The 17,171-nt window shown below is 29.2% G+C and overlaps 1 protein-coding gene across 2 annotated transcripts; it reads left to right on the top strand.

The window, feature by feature from the left end:
* The first annotated feature begins 4,154 nt into the window (after positions 1–4,154).
* Positions 4,155–12,491, top strand: LOC130810486 (E3 ubiquitin-protein ligase ATL15-like). Of its 2 annotated transcripts, none has more exons than XM_057676563.1 (2): positions 4,155–4,674; positions 11,437–12,491. In XM_057676563.1, the coding sequence occupies exons 1-2, from the start codon at positions 4,229–4,231 to the stop codon at positions 11,924–11,926; spliced, it is 936 nt and encodes a 311-aa protein (XP_057532546.1). In that variant the 5' UTR covers positions 4,155–4,228; the 3' UTR covers positions 11,927–12,491. The 2 variants fall into 2 exon arrangements, with proteins under 2 accessions (XP_057532546.1, XP_057532547.1); XM_057676564.1 differs by lacking the exon at positions 4,155–4,674 and adding an exon at positions 8,745–9,643.
* The last annotated feature ends 4,680 nt before the right edge of the window (positions 12,492–17,171 follow it).

The following is a 17,171-nucleotide window of genomic DNA, read 5'->3' on the forward strand; positions in this document are numbered from 1 at the left end:
TCACTATAAATAATTTCAAACGGTTTACTGCTCACAAATTGAGAATTAACAAAAGGTAATCTAATATGTTTCTCCAAAGGACAAGAATGACACACAAAAGATGGAGTTTTATTATATTTGATAGAATTAGAAGAGTGTAATGATTCCAAAATTGCATTTCCCGAATGACCTAGACAAAAATGCCAAATACTAGAAGAGAAAACAGAAAAAGCTAATGATGAAGAGGATGGAATGGTGGTTCCATGTGTCGATTGGAAAGGATAATGATCACCAGTGCTATTAGATCTCAGAACAATGTTCCCCGTGACTAAGTCCTTTACAGAAAAGCCAAAAAGATCAAATTCAACTGAAACCATATTATCATGAGTAAAGTTGCAAACGGAAATGAGATTTTTAATAAGTTTTGGGGCATGAAGGACATTTTTATAGTGAGGGGTTTGTGAGAGGAAGGAAGGGAAATGTGTCCGTGACCATGAACGGGAATCATATGACCATTACCGACAACAATAGCATTAGATAAATGATGCGTTAAAGGAGAATAATTCATTAAAGTACCTTGAGAGCAAGTCATGTGGGAAGTGGCACCGATGTCCATGTAATATTGCTCATCTGAAGAAGATAAGGAGAGAGTATGCATAGCTTGATCAATGTCTGTAGGCCAATAACACGTAGATGAAGTAGATTCAGAATAAAGATTATTTGCCGGTTTGGGTCCAAGAATTCGAGCAGCAGATTTGGGTTGGGATGCATTCTGATGAGTGTGCTGAGAGGCCCATGGTTGATTGGAAAAAGGGCAAGGGGTGGAGCCCAATAAGGAGGGGCCCAATTCCAAGAGGAAAATTGATTTGGGCCAGGAGTTGAGGGATGCCGGTTGTTTCTTGCATGTGGGTGGTGATGTGGGCTTCGGTGCATTGGGCCTGTATACCCACTGTGAGAGGCTGGGCTGTGGTGGTAGCCACGGCTGCTTCGGCCACCATGGGATTGAGAGGGACCATGAGAATTATAATGTTCAGAATTTTCCAAAGAGCACGATTTCGGGGTAACCACAAGAGCCGAGTCATGAGATGGTGAAACTTTTTTATTGTTTGAGTGCTCTTCTAATTCCAACATGGAGCGAAGAGTGTCAAAAGAAGAAACCGGAGACATATATTGAACCGAGGATCGAAAGGTATGGTAGTCGGTAGTCAAACCATGGAGAAGTTGAAGAGCCAATCGATTGTCGTAGATAGATGTACCAAGATTGTTAAAAGAAGTAGCAATATTCTCAAGTTCGTTACAATAAGCCTTCACATTCGGGTAATTAGCTAGGGAAATATCATTGAATTGAGACTCAAGGTGAAGAATACGAGAAGTTTTGTTGTTTAGAAAGTTATTCTCAATGCGAGTCCAAGCATCAAAAGCATTATCATCGGGACGGACAATCAATTTAAGAAGAGAGGGACTAATAGTACCATAAATCTATGTGTGAACAATATCATCAAGACTTTGCCTATCGAAATCTTTAGTAACCAATGCGTTAGAGGAGTGACCCAATATGAGAATCCACAAGATGAGCCTGACAATGAAGTTTAAAGAGAGTGACCCAAGTATTGAAATTGAAATTGTTACCATCTTCATCATGTTGAATAGGTACACATGTTTTGATGTTAGTAACCAAAGTAACGGGATGCATTTTTGTGGAAGAGGCAATGAAGTTTAAAGAGAGTGACCCAAGTAGTGAAATTGAAATTGGTACCATCTTCATCAAGTTGAATTGGTACACATGTTTTGATGTTAGCAACCAAAGAAGCGGGATGCATTTAGGAAGAAGGCGACAGCAACACCAATTGTGGTGGCTGGCTGGCAGAGGAGTGAGGGAGAAGAGAGGAGCAAAGGAACCTAGGCAACTGATACCATATAAAAAATGATTCCTTCCCATTTATTTCATGATTTGATGAATATATACAAAAGATAATCTCTAGTTTTAGGAAACTAAATAATTACATATAATTAGCAGATCAAAAGATTTTCAAAATATACAAGATATTATTCTATTCTATTAGCTATCACATCAATAACCACGTAAATTCTTGGTGTATTTTTCTTAGTGTTTGTATTGTTTTCTTTATTATTTTCGATATTACTTCAAATTCAGTTGTCGCACAATATATTCTCATACAATTATATTTTAGTATTATTCTTCTCCCTTCAAATTCACCTATAATTTTAACCTTCATGTTCCTCGTACCATATAACCATTATCATGTTTTTCGTCATAAAGTTTCAATCCAGGCAACAAGATTATGAGTAATCATACAATATTATAAAAGAAGTAAAAAAATCCAAATAATGATTTTATAAAGTTTTGCCAAATGGAGTATTTTTATAGGTGAAAAGGTAATTTTGTGACATTCAAAAAAATTTTATTACATTAATTATTAATTATAATTTTAAGTATCAAACAAAAGTTTTCAATCAAATATGTGTAATTAATTAAAATATTTTTGAAAACTTATTGTTGAAACAGTCTATTTCCTTCATCGAAATTATCATTAACGAATTCATTCACAATTACATCATCACATTTGATGCTTACTATAATTTCCAACAATATGCCACTTTAATAGCATAAACAAGCACTACTCATGTGACTCTTATTTTGCTCCTCGTATGAAATAAGTGAAATTTAGTAAAAAGATTGAGAAATTGAATTGAAAATTAAAATAAAAAGTAAGTTGATAATAGAAATGAGTGATTCAGATGAAGAAAGAATACGAGTTTATGGAAAAAAAATTATAAGAATGAGAGTGATACATTGTCAAAAAAAAAAGATTGCAAAATTAACGGGACAAATTAAAATGAAAAATGTTGTAAAATGAGAAAGCAGGGTTAGGGAGTGTATATATTTCGTTTAACAATTCATATTAAGGGCGTGCTTGGATTGTGTGTAACTATTTAAGGGGAGAAATAAAATCAAACTAATGAAATAAAAGCAAATAGAAATGCATTTGAAGTGATTGAGATAGTTGTAAAGAAGGTAAAATGAGTATAAAATAAAAATAATGAAGGAAAAAGAAGATGATGTCCCCTATTATGGAGGTAATACATTCCCCCACCCTCCCTTAGGATAAATATTTACCATACAAAATTAAGAGCTTCTTTTATTTTTCTTTACTTTGCAACCATTCTTCCAACTCTACAACAATCAAATTTCACTAATTACTCATTTATTAACTTTGTTTTTTTACGTTAACTTTTTTACCCCCTAAATATTTACACTCAATTTAAGTATGTCCTAAATATTCAATTAATAAAGTAGTGTAGTCCAACTTCCTAAAATGAAGGAAGTTGCTAAATCAAACTACATATAAAAAACTCATTTATCAACATAACAGTAATGTGACCCATGAAAATGATACCAATAAAGCCTTCAAAATTGCAACAAAAATACAAAATCTATTAATCAATTATCAAGACTAAGAAAGATATCTGATTTGGCGTATAAATTAAGATTTGAGAAGATACATACTAGATAGACAGTTGAATAAAGACAAACCTTTATTACAAGTGTGTAAAATTAGATAAAGTCATAGTTATTAATTCAATATCTCGCAAAATAAGGATATAGGAAGATAGAAAACAGATTTTAACTGTGCCTCAATTACAACATAATTTACTTTTAGTGGAATACATTTAGTGATATTTATTTTAAATGTCATTAATTTTATATGATGGATTTAATGATATTTATTACCTTTAGCAGCGTAATAAAAAATCATACTAAAGTATTTTTCGACATAAAAACTAATGATATTTCTTATAAATATCATTATAGACTATAATAACAATTACATATGTGAATAAAAGTCAAATAAAATGTCACTAAATCACTTTGTAGTGAAGTTCAAAATAAAAACTAATAATTATTATGTTAAAAATATAAATCGACTGACATTTTTTTTAATGTCACTAATCCTATATCGCGAAAAATTACTTTTATTGTAGCATTGATCCAATAAGAAAAAGGTTTGAAAAAATACACACACTTAATTTATCCGCAAATAAATAAATTTCTACAAAACGCGCCTAGAAAAACACGTTATTTATAACATTACAATTTACAAGCCACCAACTAATAAAATTCAAACACGTACAACTTAAATTACTTCTTCTAACAAGCTAGCTAGCTTACAATTTTATTTTATCAACTACAATTTCTTAATCATCTTTTATTAGTTAAGCAAATCAAATGGAGAGGATTAAATTTTTTCTATTTGTTCTAATAATAATCTCATCACCAATTTTGGTATCAGCTGAGAAGGGGAAAACCGCATGGTGGTCAACCCCAATCATCATAGTCCTATACATCGCTTTCTTCTTATTGGCCGCGGCGGTCGCGCTATGTTTACGACATTATCCCGATCGCCGCCTCCACCATGAGTTATATAACAATAGGAGGTTGGCGGCGGCACCGGGCTTAGGCCCGGAGGAGATAGAATCACTTCCGTCATTAAGATTTTCGGAGATGAAAATGCATAAATTTGATGAAAAGGATCAACAATTGGAGTGTTCAGTGTGTCTAAATGAGTTTAAAGATGAGGAAGTGTTGCGGATTTTGCCTGATTGTTTACATGTTTTTCATCCTCATTGCATTTCTCCGTGGCTCTCTGATCATTTAACGTGCCCCGTTTGCAGGTTCGTAATTATTAATATTATCTACTCTTTCAACATTTTACCATGTTATAGAAATATTTTTCTCTCGTAAATTTTGAATTTTCGTTATATGATTCAAATACGTAAAAGTTTGCCTGTATATATTTTTTGTGGTTTTATTAATTGCTATAGATATTGACATTTATTCTCATAAGATATCACTATTTATAACAACTAATAAAAACAAGAGGAAGTAAAAATTTTACAATGTTAAGTTTCCACCAAGATAGAATTCAACTAGACTCAGATATTAAACCATTAATTTTTTGTGGATTTAATTAGTCCAAAATCCTAACCCATTAATTTTTTGTGTACCCAAAGGGTTTGAAATTTTTTGAATTCAAACCCTGACTTGTGAGGTGTGATAGGTCTAAATTCTTGAAAAGGTCAATATTAAATCTTATATGAGTCTTATTTTAACTGATGTGCTTTACAATTTTTTACATTAGTAAAAGTTTAATAAGATTTAAACAGGGTATATTTGTAATATATAAGTCTAAATTGAGTCTAAAATAATATAAAATTGTTAAGATGTAAACCTAAATACGATATTATTATTGTTGCAAAGATTTTTAGGAAGTTGGACTACACTACTTTTATTTTCGCTTTCGAAAATTTTAATTCCCATGAACGACTTCTCAAGTCAAAATTGTGGAATCATAAGTCAAATAATAAAAGTAGACGAAAGAATAATAGGTTATAATTTGAATATATTGATGCAAAATTCAAACATTCACCAGATTTAGAAAATCGAGCAGGATTGGTCGAGTTGTTCGGTCTCGTTCAAGTTGGTCGGGTTCAATCACATTTGAAGTTAGATTAAAATTGATAGGTCTTGTTATGAATGGTGAGACTTAAGTGCATATTTGGTGTGTGCATTCATGTGTGGCTCTTGGGTTTGGAATCCAATGAGTTTGTTAATGTAGGTATATTAAGTTGAGTCTTATGATTGTGATTTATGATGGTGATTAAAAGTATGAATTAATGAGGTAATGAAGTATGAGTTATTCATTGGAGTTATGGGACTTAATGAAGAAGTGCAAAAGTTTAATTCTTGATGCTCTTAGGATGCTGTTATAGTTTTAATATACTTAATGTTACTTAATGAGATCTCTCCTATAAATAGAGAGCTCTCATTCACACATAAAGAATCATCCACAAAATACACCCCAAGCCAAACACTAGTCTATATCTCTTCTCTATTGTAATTCTCCATATTTGAGAGTTCTTTGAACTCCTTTGATAATATAAGAGATACTACACACCGGAGGACGTAGCCTAAGTTGGGTGAACCTTGTTAATTTTTTGTGTCGTTTTATTGCATTACTTTCTCCTACAAACATCGATATCGTTGATAGCTTAATTTGTTTGTCACAAAACCTCATATTTTCGATCTTGACAATATTAGAGTTTGAAACACATTGTTCGAACTCTAATATAGCATCGTTTTCAGGTCTAATCAAAACCACAATAATCAAAACCATAAGTTCATTCCATGAGAAGTAGAAATTTAAGACTAGTGGTCTTAATAATGAATTTTGTTATGAATAAGTTAAAGCTAGGATGTAAGGCCAAGGTACATGTTGAATTCTAGCGTGAATGAGTATGTCATGAACTAGACAATTAGTAAGTCATAAGATAAAATGTGTAAGACAAAAGAAAAGCATCTTTTGTTCATCCTCCAAAACTTGACAATAACATTTCCACATGTGTTGGGCACTCTTCTAAAGCTCCTACACAATCACCAAATAACAATCGGCCAATATATAGTTGACGAATATATATGTATATAACAAAAAAATTAGGAAGTTAGCACATAAAATAATAACAAAGAGTTTAAGAAATAAAAATTATAGTACTTATACATCAGACCAAATTCGCAAGTATTGTATGAGATTATCTTATCGTGAGATGAGCTCATACAAGTAACCCAAATTATTTATATTTAAACTAATGGTCCGTTTGGCTAGTGGTACTAAATGATGGTAATGGGAGTGATTTATAGTGTAAAATCTCATAAAAAAATTCCATATTATTACCATGGTAATAAAACATTGATCACAAAAATTTTTTTTTATTTACAAATTTTCATTACCATCTAATACCACCTCTCCCAATGGTAATGCATTGGAATGAATTTTATGAAGATAATGAGATAATTAAAGTTGGACAAGCATGTCCATCAACGTAGCCAAGAAATTTTTCAACCAAAATTACGCTAGTTTTTCATTCCTATTACCACTGTTTATTACTATCTATCAAACGGGCCATAAAAGTTACAAAAAATTCAGATTTTCATTTTTCAGCCCAAACTAATAAAGAATTCACTGCTTTTTTTTATTAATTAAGGTCGTCTCACCATGAGACGACTTTAATTGAGTCAGTTTAAACTAGTTAAAGAAAAGTTGCTTTCTATACCAGAGTAAATTCAAATTTCATTGTTTTTTATATTTTTATTGACTAATAAATTATTTGTATGAAATCATCTCACAATGAAACAATTTCATACAAAACTCGCTGAAAAGAATTTGTAGACCAAATTTATGTTCCTTTAATTTTGTTTCATATGCTATTTGGGTTTGTCACACCTAATTTGGCCCTATTGAAAGACAAAATTCCATCAATAGTAGCCCACTAAAATAATTTTTTAAGTTGTGCAATCCCAGGGTGACAAATATATATCAGCTACTTTTGTGAAAGACTTTCTCGTAAAGAGACGATCTTAAAATAAATAACTCACATTTTTATTTTCTCTTTAATTTATATTAATTGAGCTATTTAACCCATATATCTAATGCGTCTTTCGGAGAGAGCGTCTCTCACAACAATTTATAAACATACATAGAATAGTACACACTGCACACGTACTGGTAATGGAATAGACTTCCAGCCCATATGTCTTGGGTCTTCTTCATGGGCCAGCAAGTTTTTCAAGAATATGGGCATTTGTGTCATTGGTGATTAGTGATTTATCAGCAGGTCTTATGGAAGATTGCCTTACCGAAATTAATAATTCAATCAGCCTAATAATATGCTTTTACAATCAGCGATTAGTTTTTGATCAATTTAAATTTATAATTGATATATTTAAGGTTAAAATTGAATTTTTTTAAAAGTTATAATTAATTATTTATAGTTTATAGATTGAAGGTTATAATTAATCACTTTAAAATTATAATTAAAATTTTTTATTTAAAGTTGATACCTTTAATTTAAAGTCAAAATTAAATATTTTTTAAATTTGGGCCAGCCGACTAATATCCGACTCATAATAATACGGTCTCTTATGAATTTTTACGGTGATTAATTGGTTAAAATCAAATTACTTCACCAAAAATTTAAACTACCAATTAAAGTCTCAATTTAAAATTGGAATAATATTTTAGGACCTTGATAATTTAATTTCAACCTCAAAACAGTAACTTTTTTGGCCCCTACTAGTAAAGAGGGGCCACCGATTCATTAGTCAAACTATAAATACAACCTCTCAGGAATATAGGATGGTACTCCACAATATACATTACTACTGCCTAATGGACTACTATAATTATAATTATATATATTAAGTAATAATAACAGGGTAAGCACTAGCCACCAATCAAACATCTCAACATTTGACAAAAATAAATTAATCCATTACACTAAATAAACCTATTTGACAAATTTGTTACATAAATACTCTCTCCTTGGCTATCAAATTGCCTCATTTTCTGTTTTATATTGTTTCACTCATTTCATATTATTCTAACTTTTAAATCTAATGCATACGTTTTAAAATTTTTTTAATTGTATGCACTCAATTTGATATGGGTGTTTGACAAATGGCTAATAGCTGATTATAGTAATTATTTTGATCAGCTAATTTTATTAACTGTTTTGACCAGCTGATTTTGACCCCGCTACTATGAGTAGCTTGTTTAAAAACACCTTATTCATAACAATATTTTATGTCATAATTTACCAAACATAAGCACCTTATCCAAGTCTTAGATTTACTAAACCGTCCCTTTTACCTATCGTTTGTTATTGTTCATTGCCTTTATTTATCGCTCTTTACCTCCTTCATTACTTTTATGTTTATTTTTAGTTATTTGTTTGTATTCTATTTGTAAGTTGCGGGTTTCTCTCTCTTTGAAGATCTTTTTCAAGCCGAGGGACTCTTTGACCGCATTCTCCTCTATGGGTATGAGCTGCCGTCGTTCTTCCCTCCCCAGACTCTGATCATAGTTTTCTATGAGCGGAATACACTGGGTATGACGATTATGTTGATGATGATAAAACATCGGATAATTTGACCACCAAATCCAGTATTTACCTTTTTCTTAAAAATACTTCATTTTCTCACTATAGTTAAATCAGAGAGACGGAATAGTATATAATTAGAAAAATAATGGATAAGCACAACTTATATAATTCATCAATAGATAATGCATAATACATGTAGTTTTGTACTACTACATGGCGAAGACTAATCTTCCTAATTCAACTAATTTCCCCATCATACCATCATGAGAAAAAATATTCTCTTTATCCTTCTTTTACTTCTATCTCCAACTTCAGCATTAGCTCATGATAAAGGGAAATCAAAAAAATGGTGGTCAACCCCTTTAATTGTAATCCTTTACATAGGATTTTTCCTAATTGCTGCCGGGGTAGCCCTTTGTATACGTCATTGCCGAGACCGCGGCCGTAACTTGGAGTACCACCAACAGGATGCGGCCGCAGATCGAGGGATGGATGCGACGGAAATAGAGTCGCTTCCATCGCTTAGATTCTCGGAAATGAAAATGCATAGGCTTGCGGAGGAAGATCAGCAATTAGAATGCGCGGTATGTTTAAGCGAGTTTAAGGATCAAGAAGTTTTACGTCTATTGCCGGGTTGTTTTCATGTGTTTCATCCGCAATGTATTGCGCCTTGGCTCGCTTCTCATATCACTTGCCCTACTTGCAGGTTAGAAAAGGTTTACCTCTTTAGATCAATACATGCTTTTAAAATAGATAATTTTGTCAGCCGAAAGTCTTGAATAGAGGTGGAGTAAAAATTAATCTTTAAATGTCCTGTGCAATTTAAAAATTATAATATTTTTTAACAATTTTGTATCATTAAACATTTAACATCACTGTGTAATTTAATATTGATACTCTTAATTGTTTGGAGCCATGTACTATCGAACATGTTTAATCTACTAGTTAGAGTCTAACATTACAATTATAGTTTTTATGAGCAGAATATACCGAGTATGATGGTGATGAAAATGAAAATTTCTACTAGATAGAGTCTAACATTACAATCATGCAATATAATACATTGATTAATCTATTAGCTATGAGAACTACATAAATTAGTGTTTTTCTTTACTAATTACAAAAATGAAATATAAATAAATAAAATATTACTTTCATTAATTATATTTTGTAACAAAAATTAGAAAATATGTCGAGTACTACCTAGCTAATCGGTGATAATGTGAAGTATTTGATGAAGTTTATACATTCATATTTCACTACACATAAGATACTAATTTATGTATTATGTGCAACTATAATGAAACTAGTCTTGGCCACAAATGAAAACTTTAATTGAAACTATGTAATTAAGACACCAAGAATTTATTTATATCATATTTAAAATGTCAACATTTATAGAAATTAATAATCTCTTAATCCGGCCTTGCAAGTACTAAAAAAATGATTTAAAAACATAGTTCCTGTGTGCTATATAGAGGCATGACGTAATTTCCTGTAAAATTTTAAATAAAAGATATTCTCTTAACCCTTTAAAATTTATCACTTTTTATCTTTCATCTGTGTCTTTGATTTTTTTTTTTAATTTTCTTTTATGAAAACATCTTTATCATTTTATTTAATTCTTACTTATATTTTTTTAATATTATCCACACAATTTAAATCACGTCACTTATTTTTAAAATTTACGTGAAATGTAATTATTGGAGTATCTTAAGAGACATAGAGATTATTCAACTTATAAATAGTAAGGGGTATTATTATTATTTAATTACATGAAAGTATAAGATAGTAGATAGATGCATATGTCATGCACTGATTACTTTTATTTTTATTTTATTTAGAATTTATTTTTTAATGAAAGTCAATTCATTTTTAATTAATCATGTAAACTACAAACCAATATTTTTATATAATTTGCTTTAACAAAAAATTAATTGTGATAATATGTCAAAGAAGAAGAAAGAATATTGGTCTTATTCTTGCGATGTTGTTAGTTTTTGAGAATATGTGAAGGACAAAAAAATGAAAGAATTTGAGCTAGTTATTATTAACAAAGATTAAATTTCATGTCTTTAAGATAATTAGGCTAAAAAAGAATATTTAGTTTGAGAGAATTGCAACTTGCAAGCACTTTATGATTAATCCTATGCTAATACATCAACTCTTTTATAGGAGCTACAAGCCTCAACATCCCATTTATTTGCATAATAACTTAAGAATTAATGGTTGATTAAACCTATGCTAATACAATAAAAGTTAAGAATCGACGTTTGTGTTAGTTGGAGTAAATATCACTTTTTCCGAAAAAAGTCTATCAAGAAAATTCCTTGTCATACTGGCCTTTAATATCATGTTAAGGAATCAACTCAATCAAAAATTTAAGTTAATAGTTGAGACCGAAGGCATGTTATATACTTTAACAAAGCACTTACCCTCCCCTTCCCTCGGCCTACTATATAATAAAAAAAATATAATAAAAGATCATAATGGTTGCAGATCTAGCTTGGATCATAGACAAGGATCAAGTATGAGTAGATCTTCCATATTTGATGGTATTTCAAGCCGTTTCTCTCAGAGATTTGATGGGCTTTCAGGTCCTTTATCCCAAAGATTTGACGGTATTTCAGGTCCTCTATCCCAAAGATTTGATCATAATAACAATCATGATGATGATGTTATTGTTGAGATTGAAGAGTCCTCAACATCACAATCAGAAGTTAATTTGGACAGTTCACCAGTACTACTCAGTAGTAGTGTGCAGGGAAGATTACCTTATTATAGGTCTTACTCAACAGGTGACTTAATGATTTACATGGCACGACTAAATAGTTGTACATTGAGTTCATCATTGCTTAAAGAAAGTAGTCCCAAGAGTGATTATAGGACAATTCTCAATAAACAGCATGATAATTGGGGCTCCATTTCTTCTAAATCAGACAGATTTGTTGACTATTCTTCATTAAGCTCTACGTACATTCGAGTATGATCGATATTTTGGATCAGGTCACTTTCGGGTTGTTTGTGTGCGTAAATAGCATGTCAAACTGACACATCGAGTGTTACTCAATTTCGGTTGATCGGGTTATACTTAAACTTTAATTTGGAGCCTTAGAGAAGGTGATGGATGTTTAATTAGCTAGAAATTGATTTTTAAATGTTAATACGTGTAAAGATGAAGTCATGATAGACAAATAAGGTAAAAATTGAAAAGCAATTACTCCATGTATGGATTGTTGAGTCTCACTAGACTAAAGATTTGTGCTTTGGTAGAATAAGGTTTTTTCTCATGCCTAAAAAAGCATTTGTGTGGTGTTTATTGTTAAATTGAGCTGAATTTATTGTCAATGCTAGAATATAAATGGAAAATACGAGGAACACACTTCATATGCCGAAGAGATATCATCCAAAAATTATATGACAATGGAGGAAAGGCTTCATTGACTTATAAAGAATGCACACTCTTTAATTCATTGATGTGGTAGAATCCATCCCAACACCCTCCGCACATGAGAACCGTGTCAAGTTTGCATGTCAGAGTAATCAATTATGGTATAAATGTCATTTTTTCCGAACCTACCATTCAGTTTTTCAATTATGGTAGAGCCCATCGTTTGTTATTGGTCATTGCCTTTAATTATCGCACTTTACCTTCTTCTTTACCTTTATCTTTATTTTTAATTATTTGTACGTATTCTATTTATTCTATTTGTAAGTTGCAGGTTTTTCTCTCTTTGAAGATCTTTCTCGAGCCGAGGGACTCTTTGACTGCACTCTCCTCTATGGGTATGACCTGCCGTCTTTTTTCCCTCTCCAAACCCTAACCATAGTTTTCTATGAGCGGGATATACTGTGTATGATGATGGCCGACACGAATACCAATATAAAAGATGAAAATAAAACATAGGTTAAGTTGGTCTTTATTTTCATACCATGAAATGATACTAATACTAATACAAGTAGTTAGGATTTCCAATATTGTGGGATAGTTGATTTATTTATCACATATTCGTCCTGATATTGCATAAATCGACACCACGCATTCCACCGGTCACCCTCTTTAATGTAATGTTCATGAACTCGTTTTGTAAAGACTTCACAAATATGAAAAGCAATTTTCCAAGGGCATCAATGTTCTAGTTATGAAAGTTTCCAACCTAAGCCAACTTTAGTTTTTGGAAAGAAGACACTTCAAATGAACTTGTTTGTGCAATAAGAAGTTGAATAAGGCAAGATAAAGAAATTCCAACAAGTAAAAAAAAACAAAGCAATAAATAAAGCCACAATAATATATAAGGTTTAATTAATAGAAAAATTTGTCTAGAATAATCCAACATTTACATGATTTTCCTACAGTAATTCCATCTATTGATTAATAATGAATAATTCCAATTTTATCCGATATAGCAACCATATGTCTGTAAATGTCTGATATAGCAACTTTATCGGATATAGCAACATAAATTAAAATAAAATGTCTGAAAAAATGTCAAAAAAATGTTAAATTTTTTTTAGAATCTTTTATGTAAATTTAAAAAGTTTTCTCTAATTTTATATTAATTTTCAATTTATATTTTTTGTAAATTAACTATGATAGTAGGTCATTTGGTTACCCGAGTTTACTCTAGAAAAATATCCCAAAAATTGAAACTATTTATAATTAATCAATAGATGGGATTCTTATAGGAAAATCATAAAAATATTAAATGAATCTATGTAATTTGTCCTAATTCATATGGGTCAAGTCTTCATTGGTAGTGGCTTTGCTTTGATTGATTATGGAATGAGAACCTGGAAAAATATAAACTCTTGAAAAAATTACAATAAAGAGACAGAGAAGGAGAGAATTTTTAGGAGTAAAAAGGTTTTAATTAGTTTGGTCTAAGGATTAAAATAATAGGTTAAAGGTTTAACATATATCTCTCTAATAAAAGTACTAAAACAACATCGAAAGAGCAAAGTTAAAAAAAATAATAATAATAAAAATTAAAAAAAAAAAAAAAAAAAATTGAAGGAGATACCTACATCAATTCACTCATTTTGTCTCTCTAATAAGTCATTCAATATTACTAACAATCTATACTAATATTAAAGTTTGATATCATATATTGAAATATGTGTTACATCGTATTAACTATTTCAAAATAGTCACACACTCACACTAATTATATAAATTTAGTGAATACTCAACAAACAATATTGTCTTGAAAGTTAGAGATACGATTATAATTGTTTACTAGAAATATAAATTTTTGATTGAAAATGAGAACTGAGATATTAGCAAAAGTTTAAGCATTCTATATGAAATATGAGCTTAGTTACATCTATTTACTGGGTAATCTATCCACTACTTATAGATATTAAAAATAGTAAAATTAAATTCACTAATAAAAATATATTTTATTTGTCTATTAATAGTTGGTAATTTATCTGGAATTATGTAAGTTTATTCCATAAAAATTGAAATATTATCAATCATCACATGACGATATTAACATTATACCATAATATATTATACATTAGTCTAATATCAAAATTATAAAAATGCTATGTGGGGTTTTCTAAAAAACCAAAGAATAAGAAAATTGCTATATTATAGTATTCAATGAATATAAACATTTTTACTATAGAGATTATACATACAATATTTATCATAATAAATTTTATAATAAAATCTATATTACATATTTTAATAATATTCTCTATTTTCCATATAAACACTGATTGATTTTAATATAATATTTAAGTTGTATAATTCATATATTTTTGAATTTAAAATTATATTTAATTATCTTTATCATAGTGTAAAAAGTTAAAGAATAAGCAATATTAATATCATTACTCTTCACATGATCTCTTATTTCCCTGTTAGTGCTCCATAAGTAATCACAAACACGTAAATAGTATCAATTATTTTGAGAGAGAATTCATAAGTAAAACTTTTAATCTATATTTTATTTCAATAAATGATTCAAATAAAAATATATGGGTTTTTTATATAAAAAAAAAATGTTGAATATTATCAAGCTATATATAATGTCATATTGCATAATTTTTATCTTCATAAGGTGTTAGAATTACAAATTGTCATATATAAGTTTCATTTAATTACTCAATTAACAAATATTTTCCTACGCCATTACATCTATTGATAATAATCATAATGCTTCTATCACTTATGAAATATCTTGTCTTATGTCATTAAGAATACAAAAAGCACTCATAAATTTAAAAAATTAAGATATTATATTGTTTTCTCTCACATGTCAAATATTATTTTGTCTATATTTACTATGGTTAACAAAATATCATAATAATTTAAACTAATTTTATTATATTTAAGACATTTTTTAAATATTTTTTTAATTATCCGTGCTTGGCACGGGATTCAAGCTAGTTCAATTTAATTAAATATAACTCAACTAATATGAGTAAAAGAATTGAATGAATATTATATTTTGGCATTAAACACAAAATAAACTTAGCTTAACTAAGAATAGAGTTGAATTGAACTATTTTTAGACAAGTTAATAACAATTAAATTATTCAATGTTAAACTTTTTAGCTCTCGGGAAGAACACAACCCATGTATTTACAATACTTGTAATGTTATAGATAAATTTGAGGGTGTTTGGCGAATGGCTGACAGCTGATAGTTGATAGCTTATTATAGTGGTTAATTTGACTAGCTGATTTTGAACCCGCTGCTATAAGCAGCTTGTTCAAAAACAGCTTATTCGTATTAATAAGTTGTTTCAAAGCTATTCACCAAACACTAGCATTGGCTGGTTTGACCAACTAACCCTCTATTTATATCAAAATAAGCTAAAATTGCTCAATAAGCTAATTTGCCAAACACCCCCAAATATTACATAGAAATTAGTTTCTTGGATAATATATACTCCACAATCTACATCTATCTATACTATATAGTAATATCGTTCATTTCAACTTATATATTGCAACAAGTTTTTTTTCTTGCTAAAAATCCTTAGGATAAAAAGACAAATAGTTAACAAATTCACAAATATTTATTTTCATTAATATTAAACAACATATTTCTCAAAAAATATAAAAATGATATATATATATATATATATATATATATATATATATATATATATATATATATATATATATATATATGAATTTGACTTTTTTTTTTAGATGATGAATTTGATTTATTTTGAAAAATGTTATGCATCGAAAGTTAAGCTAATATACATATCTCTAGCTAGTTGTCCACAAAGCAATCATTATCAATAAAATTGACTTCTCAACAATCCTATTTTTTTATTCTTTTTATTCCCTGTTGGCAAATGTGTAACCCAATAATTGCAATAATAATATTATATAATAATATAAAAAATGGTAGCATATGACTTCGCTAATTTAGATGCTTCCTTCAGATACACACATACTTCTTCTCAACTATCTTGAGTGCATAATTATATATCAAGGGGCAACTATGCTCATTTGGCGTAATATTATTTTATACACAAGTCGAGTCTGTCTTTAGTAGTACTTTGTTATTTTCGAATCGAGAATTTTCTTTAAGAATTTTTAATAAAGAAATTGAAAAAATAAATTATAGTAATATTAAAAAAAATTAAAATATAGAAATATTATTAAAAAAAATAATAAGCTATTATTTAAAAATAAAAATAATAAAAATTAATAACAAACTAAAATAGCAAATAATACTAAATGACCGAACCCAAGACATACATTAATGTGCATTTGCAATAATGAAAAGTCCCTGATTAAATTAAGGGGGCATCCAATTTAGAAGTATACATCAAAATTTGTTTACAACTTGTTGACATGACACAACAAAGATCCAAATGATTAAAAATATTAGTAATTCATTCATTCATTATAATTAGTATTAAAGTAAATAAATCTTTACTATGTATACAAACTCACATTCTCTCCCTTCCCATATAAAAAATTATAGTAAATATATAATAAAAATTTAATACATTAAAACGAATTTAATAAGAACTCACATAAATATATTTTAATTTGTAAATATCAATGAAAACTTATGTTTATATATATCTCTCTTTAAATAGAATATTTCTTATGATAACAACAAGAGGGAACGGAGAGTATTATATTTAATTTTACCAAACCTCATTGTTAATAATGTTAAATTGAAAGAAAATTATAATTACAAACATTAATCTCAAAACAAATATATGATACAATATAATACAACTTGATTCCTCCAA

Source organism: Amaranthus tricolor, chromosome 4, assembly GCF_026212465.1.
Source record: "Amaranthus tricolor cultivar Red isolate AtriRed21 chromosome 4, ASM2621246v1, whole genome shotgun sequence".
Classification (NCBI taxonomy): Eukaryota; Viridiplantae; Streptophyta; class Magnoliopsida; order Caryophyllales; family Amaranthaceae; genus Amaranthus; species Amaranthus tricolor.